The sequence below is a fragment of the Vitis vinifera genome, chromosome 6 (assembly GCF_030704535.1).
Source record: "Vitis vinifera cultivar Pinot Noir 40024 chromosome 6, ASM3070453v1".
Lineage (NCBI taxonomy): Eukaryota > Viridiplantae > Streptophyta > Magnoliopsida > Vitales > Vitaceae > Vitis > Vitis vinifera.
In genome coordinates this window covers 15,473,886-15,488,043 of record NC_081810.1, presented here as the reverse complement: position 1 = coordinate 15,488,043, position 14,158 = coordinate 15,473,886, and the positions used below count along the sequence as shown (strand labels likewise).

The 14,158-nt window shown below is 32.8% G+C and overlaps 1 protein-coding gene across 2 annotated transcripts in view; it reads right to left on the bottom strand.

Moving 5' to 3' along the window:
• Nucleotides 1–3,215, bottom strand: part of LOC100265049 (serine/threonine-protein kinase TOUSLED) — a 48,309-nt gene extending 45,094 nt beyond the window's left edge. Inside the window, exons 1-2 of one of the 2 annotated variants that reach the window (XM_002276939.5) lie at nt 2,637–3,215; nt 984–1,070 (exon numbers count right to left, since the gene is read on the bottom strand). In XM_002276939.5, coding sequence (XP_002276975.1) covers nt 984–1,070; nt 2,637–2,867 — 318 coding nt within the window. In that variant the 5' untranslated portion in view covers nt 2,868–3,215. Of the gene's footprint in view, nt 1–983; nt 1,071–2,636 lie in introns of those variants that run through there. The other variant, XM_010653323.2, reaches the window with a different exon arrangement.
• Nucleotides 3,216–14,158: the final 10,943 nt, after the last annotated feature.

The window sequence follows — 14,158 nt, the reverse complement described above, 5'->3', positions numbered from 1 at the left end:
ATCGTTTGCACTTATCCCCATCGGTTTCAGATGCGAGATCCTGGTCCTTATCTTCTTCAGGGTTATTTACAGTCTAAGTCTTTTTTTCTAGCCTTGTCCAACCTTTCTGATTTATCTCCAGTTTTCCCTACTAATTTTGTTTGGAATTCTCAAGTCTTTTTTAAGGTCAAGTTCTTTGTCTGGTTGGTGGCACACAAGAAGGTAAATACTAATGACTTGCTACAAGTGAGAAGACCTTACAAAGCTCTTAATCCTGACATCTGTAAATTGTATATGAAGCATGAAGAATTAGCAAATCATCTTTTCTTATACTGTTCTTTAACAAATGGGGTTGTGGCATAGATTATTTCAAATAGCTAAGATGGTTTGGGTCCTCCCGAGGAGCATTTCTGACATGATAACCATCAATTATAAGGGTTTTGGAAAATCTAAGAGAGGCATAGTTTTGTGGCAAACTGCGTGTATTGCTTTAATTTGGGTTGTGTGGCGGGAAAGAAATGCTAGAATTTTTTAGGATAAAGCTAGGAATTCAAAGAATCTTTGGGATACCATTCACTTCTTTGCTTCTTTTTGGGCTTCTTACTCCATGGTTTTTAAGGGCATTCCCCTTAATATGTTGCAACTAGATTGCCTAGCAATGTGTAGCTCCAATGGGGTGGTCTAGCAAAGAGAGTTTGTTTTTTTTTATTACCATTTAGCTTATTGTTTTTGTATTCTTGTTGTTTAGTTTTCTTTTGTGGGAGGCTTCTTCATCCTTCTTTTGCACTTCTTAATTCTATCAATATATTTCTTTGTTGTTTCCTATCAAAAAAAAAAAAATAATCCATTTGATGTATCCAAACTGATATCCAAAAAATAAAAAGAGGGAAAAAAGAAAAGAACATGAAAGTAAAGAAACTAAATGCATTGGACATGACACTCAATGATTGAGACCATTTGCTTTGAATTTCCAACCAAACGAAATCACAGAATGAAAAATCTACCTCAACATGTTCAAAAACAGTTGAGTCATCTTCTTGAAGTTTCTGGCGCTTCTGAGTGTTGGCTTGAATAAGAAAATCCCCTCCATTCTAGCATAATAGAATACAAACAATTTTCACAAAGTCAGGGAAGTTAAATAACGAGCCATTTTTGTTAAATGACATGAACTAGATTAAAAATTGTAGAATTTGGAAAACAAAACAAAACAAAAGGAAAAAAAAATCTTTCAAGGAGAAAGAATGTAAGAATCTAATAGCAAAATAAAAGCATTTCAAAATTAATTAAAAAATCTAAATAACATAGCTTCCTAAAAAGGATAATGCACACAAACTTCTAAATGCATAAACATGTTACTTTTATCAACATTTGCAGACAAGCACAAAATCATCTCATCCAAAAGAAAGTGCCACCTTCTTAAAAATGTGTGAACTCACAAACAACTCTAAAATTAAAATAAAACATTTCCATAATCAATGCCATTCATATTGCCATTTATTAATCCTCATATTGTTTTGGATTTCCTATGTGCTCCTCATGAATGAAGGCATCTTTAACTGTTTAGCCTCATTGAGTAAACATTCATTCTTTTTCCAAACATCTTTTTGTGGGGTTGTTTGTATCAAATTATTTGTATAAAGAATAATATTGAAATTGCAATATGTTTTCAAGCAATAAGCAACAGACATATAATAGATCTAGAAAATAACAATTTTCAATAAAATATCCACTTTATCCCCATCTATTGATAAGAGAACAACCAAAAAGTAAAAAATAAAAGAAGATTAATGAGCATGTATTACCTTTAAGATAAAGACATTTATCCAACTCAAATCATGGTAGGGCATTATTGGATTAATATTTGAATTGCAAATCCTGAACTAAAACCATAAAATGGCCCCAAGAGAGAGAGAAACTTTGCATTGGTTCATTATAACATCCATTTATAGAAAAATTTAAAATTGAAGGCAAATCCATAAAATATTCATGAAGTAAGATTTTAGTGAAAGCAATTTCTGGAGGAAAACCTTCCATCAATTCATTTTTATGTGGTTTTATAAAAATAGAAAATTAAAAAATTTAATTAAAAAAAAAAAGGACAAATCAATGAAATGTGTTAACTAAAATTTCAGTAAACACAATGGCCGGAGGAAAAGAAAAAAGAATTAAATCATGTCTGTAGCATAAAATGTTACAGACTTCAACACAAGTGACCCATCGAAATTTATTGAGGCTTAAGGTTCTCACAAAAATTGAATCGCCCTAATGTATGCTACACCATTCAAAGAACAAAACAAATGTGTAGAACTGGAATGTTGGAGCTGTCACTACGATAAACATCATACAACCAATTTTCATATTCCATGTCATTCACGGTTAGGGGTTGCTCCTTTTTAATGTCCTTACCGAAATATACAAACTAAACCCTAGTAGAATAAACACCCTGACCCTTGTGAATATTTGGCATAGCCACTAGGTCATATAACTTAGGGTGGTCTCAATTCCATAGTCAACTAATTTCCGGCATTTGATCTACTTAGTGAAATTATAACATCACAAAAAAAAAAATACCAGACATTTCAATGAACCACAAAACAATAGCAAAGCCAAGAAACGCAGCTTGCATAGAGCAAGAAATGAAAAAAAAATCGGCTTACATCATCATCTGAATCGCTCGAAGTCCCCAATTCGGCCAAATTTTCGGCAGGCACGAACTTGGAGGAGACAGAGGCAGACGACCAGGTTGCCGGCGCCGTGGAAGTGGCCGGCACGGCCGAGGGGTCTCTGCCGACCATGCGAGCTTCGAGCTTTGCAATCTTGGTGGGTAGAGACTGATCGGAGTGGTTTGAAGAGTTGGAGGAGAAATGGATGATCATATCGTCCGACATTGAGAAATTCGGAAGGTACACAACTTCACACTTCACAACCTCATATCTATAAACCCTAGAAAATGGATCAAAAAAAAAAAACCAAAAGCAAAGACGTGATCAGCAAGTCAAGTTGAGTAGTGAAGTTTGCAAAGCCAGCATTGGGAGATGAGCTGATGTGAATTATTAGTAACAAAATTAGGGTTTTGTTTTTGTTTAGGGAAATTGAGCGTTTTTGTTTTGTGTGTTTTGTATCCTGTGCTTTTTGGCAACACAGGGGAGTTTATTTCTGTGTTGTTCCATTTGGTCAATTTTGGGATGGGGACGGATTATAAAACGCGAGGGGTGAAAGGATTTGGAGCCAACGATGCCATGGACTCGGAAGTGGGGTGAATGTGCTTTGATATAGGGATAAATTATGGGCTTTGTAATGAATCTGTGCCAAAGGCCCAAAATGAAAAATACTCCTTTGGAACCCTTAAGGGATTTTATAAATGCATCCACTTGAACTCCCTTTGTATTCACACTTTTAATGAATTTTTTTAAGACATAAATGCCCTTAGATAAAATCCCCAAAGCACACTCGATGCAAAAAAAATATATATTGGAATTTGTAGTGTTTGATCATGAAAGACCGGATATAGCTTAGATGTCCAACACTGAAGAACCAAACATAGTTGAGATGTTCGGAATTGAAAGACTAAATATCTCGATTATGTCCGCCCATCTAGGATCGGAGATCTCAATCATATTCAATCTTCCAAGACCGAACACCATGGGTTCCAATTCTTCTTCTTTTTTTTAATCTTTCATTCGAATTACAACTTTTCATGATTTCTCACTTCTAAATCACACATACATTCTTCCAAATTGTTTTTCAACCATTTTAACAAGTTTGTTTTTATCAAAAATTATATATGAATAAGCCCTAAAGGATTTTTCATGTTCTATGTTATATGGGTGCAAACAAAATACAAATATATATAGATTAGCTATGAACATAGCTACAATTGTCTTTCGATATCAAATAAACTTCAAACAAGATGATTTGTAACTAGGATTTGTGGTTAGGAAGCAATGGGTTGGAGATAAAAGAAGAAGAAGATGGGTTTAGAGAGAAAATAATGGGAAGGGTGTTTTAAGGTTTTTTCAAATTGTAGGGTGGATGTATTTAGAAGTTTTAGCTAGATGTGTAAATAAGGTGGATGCAAAAAGAGTTTAGGCAAATGCATTTAACATTTCCCAACCCTTAAACCATGCATGAAGTGGAATTTTGATTATGCCTTTCCACCTAATTAAAGGCCCATCCAATTCACCATAAGCATGGCCCATTTCATTGCCCCTTAATTCTATTAATGTTTGTCAATAAGCTATCAAGATACCCACAAAAGAAGCCTTCATTTTCCATGGTGAAGACTTGTATTCTAGAATTCATAATAGGAGAATTGTAGTGATACACTCAAAGGTAGTGCTTAACTAGAGAGGACATCATGAACGACAACAATAGCTTCAATTGGAAACCAACTGCTTCACAAACCACTAGGAAAGTTTTGGGTTTGAACCACGTTCAAATAATGCTCATTCTCCTTCTCTCCACATTTGGTAGCAATAATGGTTTGATTAGGTTTGAAATTTGTGGAAATGATGTTGTTGTGTGAAGAGGAGTGGGTTTCCATTATCCAAAATATTGTATGTAATATTGACCTAATTTATGCAAAATGGAGTATCGTCATAAGGAATGCTAAGTTGGATGAGGAAATAGTATTGCTATGTTTCCTAAGTTAAGGTTTCTTATTAGTTGGATTAACCTATAACTAGGGTGATCTCTAATTTGTGGATGTTTAATGCTAGGTATTTGAATCCATAGATAATTGTCATTATCTAGCTAATGTACTACTTAAACCCTTCATTAGAGCTAATTGGTTGGAAAATGCTGATGGCATGGAAAATGTGTTAACAATTTAGAATGAAAATGGATTATATGAAATATGTTGAATTGTAGTGTATATAGATCCACATTCTCCACATGTTTTCACTATTTTAAATGGCTTCATCTACATGCATTACTTTTGTTTATCCAACTTATATTAAAAATAATAATTCCTTAAATTTAGGTATTGTGTTTCCCTTAACCATTTAGGACATTCAAATTAATCAATTAATAACTATGTTTGTACATAATAAAGTAGTGTTGGTTTGCAATTTCATCATGAATTATTATAAGTATGGATATTAGAACGATAACCAAGGGGCATTAAAGTAACAAAAACGTACACATAGGTAGCCCTTATCAATTAAGGATAAAAGATGTGTACCTTTGTACTTTAAGATTAATGAAGATTGCTTCAAAACCTTGTTGCCTGCTGCCTCGATGGTACCGGAGTAGTGCATTAGGTCGTGTAGGCAACCTAACCTTGAACAAACTAACGAGAGGGTGGTAGCTCCTTAGAGTTTAATAGGATGTGTCTCTTTCACTAAAGCATAAAAGTGTTTTAGATAGATCTAAAGGTAAGGGTAAAAGGACCACCTTGCCTTTAGTGACCCTTATCTTGCCCAACCCACCTTTCAATTGCTAAGATAAAGTCATTAATAGTAGTGACAGGATGTGACATTTTGATTTCATTACCCATAATATCAATTTCACTTTACTGTCATACTCTAACATTATGACATATTTGAGCATCATAGTTTAATCACTTGAATTATACATCACTTGAATGCATTAGGAATTACATGGAAGATTCAAGTCATAGGTTCCTTACAAGTTAATGAGTTAGTTCAAGACTAATTCATGAATTTAGGCAATCCATTTGAAACCATAGTGCACTACCTCCTAATTGGTGGGATGACTTATCTTGATCATTAGGATATATTTTCCATGGTGAGTATACTAGTATATATGGTTACACATTGAACAGGACCTATGGAGAGTCATGACTGGTGGTTATCATGATGTCATGACTTCTTTAAGTTATTATGTTGCATGGGTTTTCAATCTTGAGAGAATATTAGGCTGTTGTTAAGATCATCAGTTACTTTGACTTATTATCCATTGGGTAATTGGTGATTTAGGTAGAGATGACAACAATTAATTTATGGGTTTGAGATAGTATGTCTCCTTAGATGATTTTAAGGATTTTATGATCATGTTGTCTTTAACCATAGCAATTCCTTTAATAAAATTTGACACATGTCCTTTATGGATTAAAGTATATCAGTTGATCATGATATAGGAATATTTATGACTCAAGAATTGAGAGGTAATCCTAAAATGTTAATAGCTACTACCTTATTAGATTATAGACATTAATTCATAAGAAACTTGCATGCAATGTATAATAGGTTAAGGACTCAAGTTTTTTATCCTAATCTAATTTCATAAGATATTAGAGTATCATTAATTCTCTTTAGTGAAATGTTAAGTCAACTTCAGAACTAGACTTTAAGGGAGCCAATATTCTTCTATGGGTCCTAACAGTCCTTGCTTGAGCTCACACTCCTTGATGGCCTTTTTTTAGGAGTTTTTAATATTGAATTATAAGTGTGCATGAGGGTGCTTTTGCATAAGCATAAGGACTTATAGTTGAATGACTTTTGAGTTTCCTTTTAAGGTTATTTAATTAATTAAAGCTCCTTGGGCTAGTTAATTAATTAAAACCCCTTAGGCTAATTAATAAAATAGAATCCATTGGGCTAGATTAAGTGACTCAGACTTATAGGATAGACCCTAGTCACTTAAGTTTAGTTACAAGTCAATATAAACCTTCCCTATGGTTTAGGGTTAGACTAATGGATTCTTTTTCAGCATTGGAGAGAAACTTTAGCCAAACTCTCTTTAGAGAGAAGCTCACAATTCTCCATTGCCAAGATCCAAGAGAAAGCCATTGGGTGGAAGATTGCAAATCTTTGAAAGTATATTCTAAATTTGATACTTTCTATTACAATTGGAAAAAGGATTTGGGAACATCCAAATCTGAAGGTATGAGTATCTAACACCTTAAAAGTTTTAATGGCTAATTTTTCCATTATGCATGGGGTTTTAGATGCATGCACCCCTTTTTTGTGATCCAAGGCTTTGATTAGTTTTTAGATCCAACAACTGGTATCAGAGCCCTAAATTAAAAAAAAAAAAAAAACATGTTAGATTCATTTTAAGGTATTATGTTTTTCTCTTAGATTAGGTGTAAGCACCTATAAAGGAGCATAAGAAATCTATTCATATGTAAAAACCTTTTCTTTATTTCATAAATGGGTTGTAAGTTACCCTAAGGAGCATATGTTTTTTAATGGATGTAAAAATCTTAATTAATAGTTCATCTATGGAGACCTAATGTGAAAACTGTTGGGAAACCCCAGATTACTCCATTCCCAAGCTTTAGATCATTAGGGTGCATGTAATCATGTCCTAGATTCTCTAGGTCTAAGCATAGAGGAAAACTTAGTATTCTAAAACCAAAAAATTCCATAAATCCAAAGAAAAGTGTCATTCCTATGATCTAGATGTTCCTTAATTGATTCTTGTGGGTGTAGAAAGCTTCATAGGTGTAAAAGATCTCATAAACTCAATCGTCTTCCACCTAATGACTCATCTTTGAGTCTAGACACTAAGATAGTGGAGATCTCAGGTTGAAGGGTAAGGTTCTCTCTTAAGACTAAAGGAAGGGAGTGACAAGACTTAAGCCCTAACCCCCTAAGAGGGGAATTTATCAAGGACGAAAAAATAGTGAAAAATTATTGATATTTTGGTAAAATTTCAAGTGTTAGTCATCTTTGAAGTAACACATAGCACAAAAATATCTAAGCACATATTTTTTTATTATTTATAAAAAAAATTCGACCATTTTTTGATAATTTATTTGTTTTTATTGATTTTTTGATGATTTTCTGAATTTTTTTATCTTATCAATGCAGGCTGGCTCAGTTAAAGTGCGGTTAAACCCTCAAAAATCTAAAAATTCCCTTGTTACAATGTTGGGACTCAAACCCAAGATAAAAGGTTCAAACAAAACCTTAGGTGACCACTAGGCTAGTTTGCCCTTTAATTACATTAGGTGCACTAGAACAAATATATACTACAAATCATCATAAAAACAAAATATTAAAAGAATATTTTAATAAACAAATTAATTCTAATTATTTTATTTTTAAATTTCATTTAATTGATCACCAAAAATATTAAAATTATTATGATAATTTTCTTAACTATTTTTTTATAATTTATATATTAATTAAATATAAAACATAAATATTAAAAAAATTATACATTCATTTATTCAATATCATTGAATGCAATTGAATTAAATGGATCATAGTTTTAATATTAATTACATTTTAAAATTAGACATACAATGATAAAATGTTACAATATTATTGTTTAATAATATTTAATTTAACTTAATAATGAATGTATACTTACAAAATTTATATTTTTTATTGAAGAACATGATATTATTATCGAATATGACAAACTATAGCATACATATATTAATTTCTTCAACAAAACAACTTCAAAATATCTATTATTGCTTCTTATACCATTTTTTAGAGTTTTTCCCAACATTTTCATCAATTTTGATCAATATTTGTCCTGCCGATATTTTATGTCAAAATATTCATTAATATTTCTCGATATATCTTAAAATAGAGTTACCAGTATATTCGTCAAAACTGATATTTTTCATCTTTGGTATTTATGGGATTCCTATTAGACTTAAGTGACTTAAGCCCACTAAAAAAATGGATTTCTACAACCTAAAAACTCCTATACTCCTTCTAGAGTGCACAACCCATCTAAAAGAACTTAAAAAATTAAATAATCGCATCTATACCAATTGTGAGGAATACTTGAATATCTCTATTCCCAGCCTTGAACCAATAAGGTGCATGCTAAAATCTATCCCAAGTTATTCTAAATCTAAACAACAAAAGTAAATAGGTGTTTAAAAATTTTAGATCAAGAGAATGAGATTTTTACCTATGATTTGGATGTTCCTAGATAAAATCAAATTTGTACAAGAAGCGTCATAGGCATTACAGATCTTGAAAACCAAGAGTCTTTTGCTCAATTGCTATCTTTTCTAGATATGGGCACTTGAAAAGATGGAATTCTCTTGGAGGGTTGGTGGTAAGGGCTCTTCTCTATGAAAAAGTGAATGGCAAGAGTGTTAAAACTCTAACCTTTAAGGGGGCTTACATAGGCTTTCTTATAGGCTTAAGTGACTTAAGCCCATCTTGGACTTGAGTCACTTAATCTAGCCCACTTAGCTCCTAATTCATTAATTAATCCCATTAGACACCAATTAATTAATTTTCTAGTCTAAAAAGACTATTCATAAGCTCTTGTGCAATCCTACGCATTTACCAAAATGACCTTATGCACATATATGAATATAAAACCCAAAAATCCCTTAAAAAAAAATTATGTCATCATGGAATATATGTTTGAGCGATGACCATTAGGACTCATAGGAAAACACTAGCTATTTTGAGGTTAACTCAACATACCACTATAGAGAGACAATTGCACTCCAGTATCCTATGATATTAGAAAGAACTATAAGAACTTGGGTTTATGACCTACTATCCATTGTATATAGGCTCGCTATGAATTGGTGTCCATAATGTAATAAGGTAAATGTCATCAACCTCTAAAGATTACATCTATAATAATTGAGTTTCTAATCCCCCTATTATGTGATCAACCGACATACTCTATCTCTCTAACAATATATGTCAAATTCTAATTAAGGAATTACTATGACCATATATTTCTTAATCACATGTCCTTAAAATCACTTAAGGGAACATATTATCTCAAACCCATGGTTATCATGATGTCTATCTTGGGTATATATATTGTCACCAACCTCTATTAATAGTGACCAAATCCATATGGAACATATTCCCAACTTAAGGTCTCACCCATAGGTTCAAGTCATTGGTGACTTTAACATGAGCTCACCCATAGATTAAGAGCTCATACAGTATGGTAGCTTAGTAAAATCATGACTACCCAATAGTCAATATCATGACTCACCACAAGTTTTGTCCAATGTGTAACCGTACACACTAGTGCATTCACCATAAGAAAACCATCATGATAATCAAGACAAGTCATTCCTCAAATTAAGAGGTAGTGTGTTATATTTTCAAATGAATTGCCTAAATCTATGAACCAATTGTGAACAACTCATCTACTTGTAACGAATCCATAACTTAGATCCTTTATGCAACTCCTAACACACCCAAGTCATGTACAATGCAAGAGATTTTAGGTTTGAATGATAAAAAAGTATATTGGCATGAATAGGATAGACAAATTAGGAAATTAGAATTATATTATAAATAATAAATATAATTATTATTACATCATGTCATGCTTTTAAGGGGCTCTATCTTAACATATGTAACCATATACACTAATACATTCACCATAAAAACCCATTTCGATGACCAAGACAAATCATCCCTCCAATTAGGAAGCAATGCATTAAAACCTCAAATAGATTGCCTAACTCCACAAACCAATTGTGAACAACTCATCTACTTGTAAGAAATCCATGAATTAGCTATTTCGTGCAACTCCTAATACATATAAGTTATGTATAATACAAGTTATGCAAGGCTTAAATACTCAACATGGATAATTCATGAAAATGAAAATAAAAGGAAAATTGGAATCATATTATAAGTAATAATGGAGTCATATTACAATATGTTATGTTTTTAAGGGTTTTGTTCCAATGGCTAGGGTTCTCTCTTTTTGGAAGATAAAATGAATCAAGTGTCTAACCATAAACACTTAAGAGGGTTTATATAAACTCATTAGTATGTTTAAGTGACTTGAGCCCATCTTAAGCTTGGGTCACTTAATCTAACCCATTGGATTTTAATTATTAATCAACCTTATTTGGGCTCCAATCCTAATTATTAATTAGTCCTATTTAGGATCAAATTAATTAATTAGCCTAATCTAGACAAATTATATATAAACTCTTACGCAAAATTGTATATTTATCAAAATGCCCTTACACACATAATGTGTTACCTAGGAATATGAGCTCAAGTAAGGACCACTAAAATTTATAGGAAAATATGTAAGGAAACTTAGATATTTCCGTTTCCTATCCTAGAATCAGATTTTGTACATGCAAAAATTTCTAAGCCTCTAGATCTTAAGAAAATGAAGCAAAACATTTATAGATCTAGATTAAAGTGAAATAAAAAATGTTACCTTGATTTGGATCTTCTTAAATCAAATTTGTGCAATGAAGATGAAGCTTGAAGTCTCCAAAGGTCTTGTATACCCAAGATTTTTCACCTAATGGTTCTAACTTGTTCTTGGCACACAACTAGTGGGGAAGTGTGGGATGATGGACATTGTGACTCTATTATCTCTTGATGGTAGAAAATGACTAACTAGAAAACTTAACCCTTAAGAGGGTATTTATAGGGTTCCTTAATTAGGCTTAAGTGACTAGAACCCCACCAAAGGCTTAGGTCACTTAATCTAGCCTAAAATAGGTCTTAATTGATTAATTAATTCAACATGATCATCTAATTAATCAATTAACCTAATCCAAAAACTTTGTTCACTAATCCCTATGTAATCTTGCGTAATTACCAAAACATCCTTATGCATAAAAGTGAACTTAAAGTCAATCCAACCCTCATATATTGTGTCATTCATGAGGTAAATGACCTTAATTAGGGACCTTTGAGATCCATATGAAAGTACTGGCTCCCTCATAATCCAACTCATAAATTGATTCAAAATCAATCGCACTCTAGTACCCTATGTAAATAATAGCAAGACAAAGCTCAGGTTCGTGACTTATTATTCACTACGTGTAGACACCCCATGAACTAATGTTCGTAATCTAACAAGGTAGTTCTATCACCTATCAAAATTACCTCTCTAGTTAATTTAGTTATAAATCTTCTTTATTATGTGATCAATTGACAAACTCTATCTCTAAGGAGCATATGTCAAATTTCCAATAAGGAAATTCTATGGCCATAGTATTTTAGATCACATGTCCTCTCGATCACCCAAGAGGACATGTTGTCTCAATCTAATGAGATATCATGGTGTTTCTATTGAAAATACATATTGTCACCAGTCTCCATCAACAGTGACTCAATCCATAAGGTTGTTTGACCATCTTAGGGGTTTCACCCATAGGTTAAAATCTCCTATTGACTTTGGCACATGCTCGATATCCTCTCAAGGTTGATAGTTCAAGCAATATAATAACTTAGTGAATCATGACAATTGATAGCCTTGTGTCATGATACACATTAGTGCACTATGATATCTATTAGATTGTCCAAATCTATGAACCAATTATGAATAACCTATCCTCTTGTAATGAACCCATAACTTGTATCCTCTATACAACTTCTAATGCATCTAAGTCATGGACAATGCAAGTGATCATATGGGTGCATATGCTCAAATAACAAATGAAGGCAAATGGGATAATAAAAGAAAACCAAGAAACATCAATAAATAAATATATCTCAATTTGTTACATCATGTCATGCTTTCAAAGGTTCAATCCCAACAAAATATTAGCTCCCTTATAATCCAATTCAACTATACTCCAATATTCTATGATATTAAATCGAGATATGAAGCTTAGTTTCATTAGAGGCACCCCTTAAAATGGTGTCAATAATCTAATATGGTGAATGTTATTAACTTCTCAAGAGTACCTCTATAATCCTTAAGTCTTAGATCTTCCATTATGTGATTAGTTAACATACTCTATTTCTCTAAGAGCATACTTTTCACTTAAGGAATTATTGCAACCATAGTTTTCATGATCTCATGTCCATAAAATCACCCAAATGGATATATTATCTCAAATTTATGAGATATCATGATGCCTATCTTGAGAATTTCTATTGATGAAAGGGAAAACCCGAATCTCTCCATTTCCCAAGCCCAAATCAAGTTAAGAACATGCATAACTATCCTAAGCCTTTTTAAAATTCAATGCACAACAGAAAAAATAACATTTTTATACTTTAAAAGGATTCAAAAAGTATTAAAAAAAAATCATACCTCAGATTTGGATGTTCCTGAATCAAATCCACATGATGAAGATGAAGATCAAAATTGTAGAAGTCTTATAAACCTGAAGTCTTCGATGACTCGAACCTTGATCTTGGCACACTTCCGTTGGGAAGAAAAAAAAAGTGGAGGCTATGGCTCCCAATCTCTCTAAATAGTGGAAAACAAAAGTTATGGAAACCCTAACCTCTAAAGGGTATTTATAGGGTTCCTAAGTGGGCTAAAGTGACTTGAGCCTACATGTTCTTGGGTCACTTAATCTAGCCCAAAATGGGTTCTAATTGATTAATTAACCCAATAGGGTTTACTAATGAATCAATTAGCCCAATATAAAGACCTTGTTCACTTACCTCTATGCAACCTTACATGATTACTAAAACACCCTTATGCACAAAAGTGAACCTAAAGCTAATCAGATTCTCATAATCCATGCCAACAAGGTATATGAGCTTAAAGCGGAGACCACTGGGACCAATAAAAATACTAGCATTCTTCGAATCTAATTCTAAAGTTGATTCAACATCTCATTATAGAGAATCAACTAAACTCTAATATCATATGTAAATAACAACGAGACACTAAGTGCTTAGGTCTGTGACCTACTATCCATTGTATTCAGTCTCCCCATGAACTGGTGTCTATAGTCTAACAATGTGAAAGCTATCAACTTTTCAAGACTGTCTCTACCTTCCTTGAGTTACAGATCCTCCTATTGTGTGTTCAATTGATATATCTTAGCTCTCAAAGAGCATATGTCAAGTTCCACTTAAGGAACTACTATGCCCATAGTTTACATGAACACACCTCCTTAAGATCACCCAAAGGGACACACTATCTCAATCTTAAGATATATCATGGTGCCTCTATTGAGAATACCTATTACTACTGGCTTCCACCAACAATGACTCAATCCATAGGGAATATATCATCAGCTTACGATCTCACTCATAGGTCAAAGTTATTACTAACTTTAATACAAGCTTAATATTCTCTCAAGGTTGAGAAACAACACAATGAAGTAGCTTGGTGAGGTCATGACTACTTAATAGCCTTAAGTCATGATTCACCGTAGGTCATGTCCAATGTGTAACCATACACATTAGTGCACTCACCATGGGAAACCCATCCCGATAGCCAAGACCAACCATTCCTCCAATTAGGATGTGGTGCACTACAACCTCTAATGGGTTGCCTAGACCCATGAACCAATTGTGAATAAGTCATCTATTTGCAA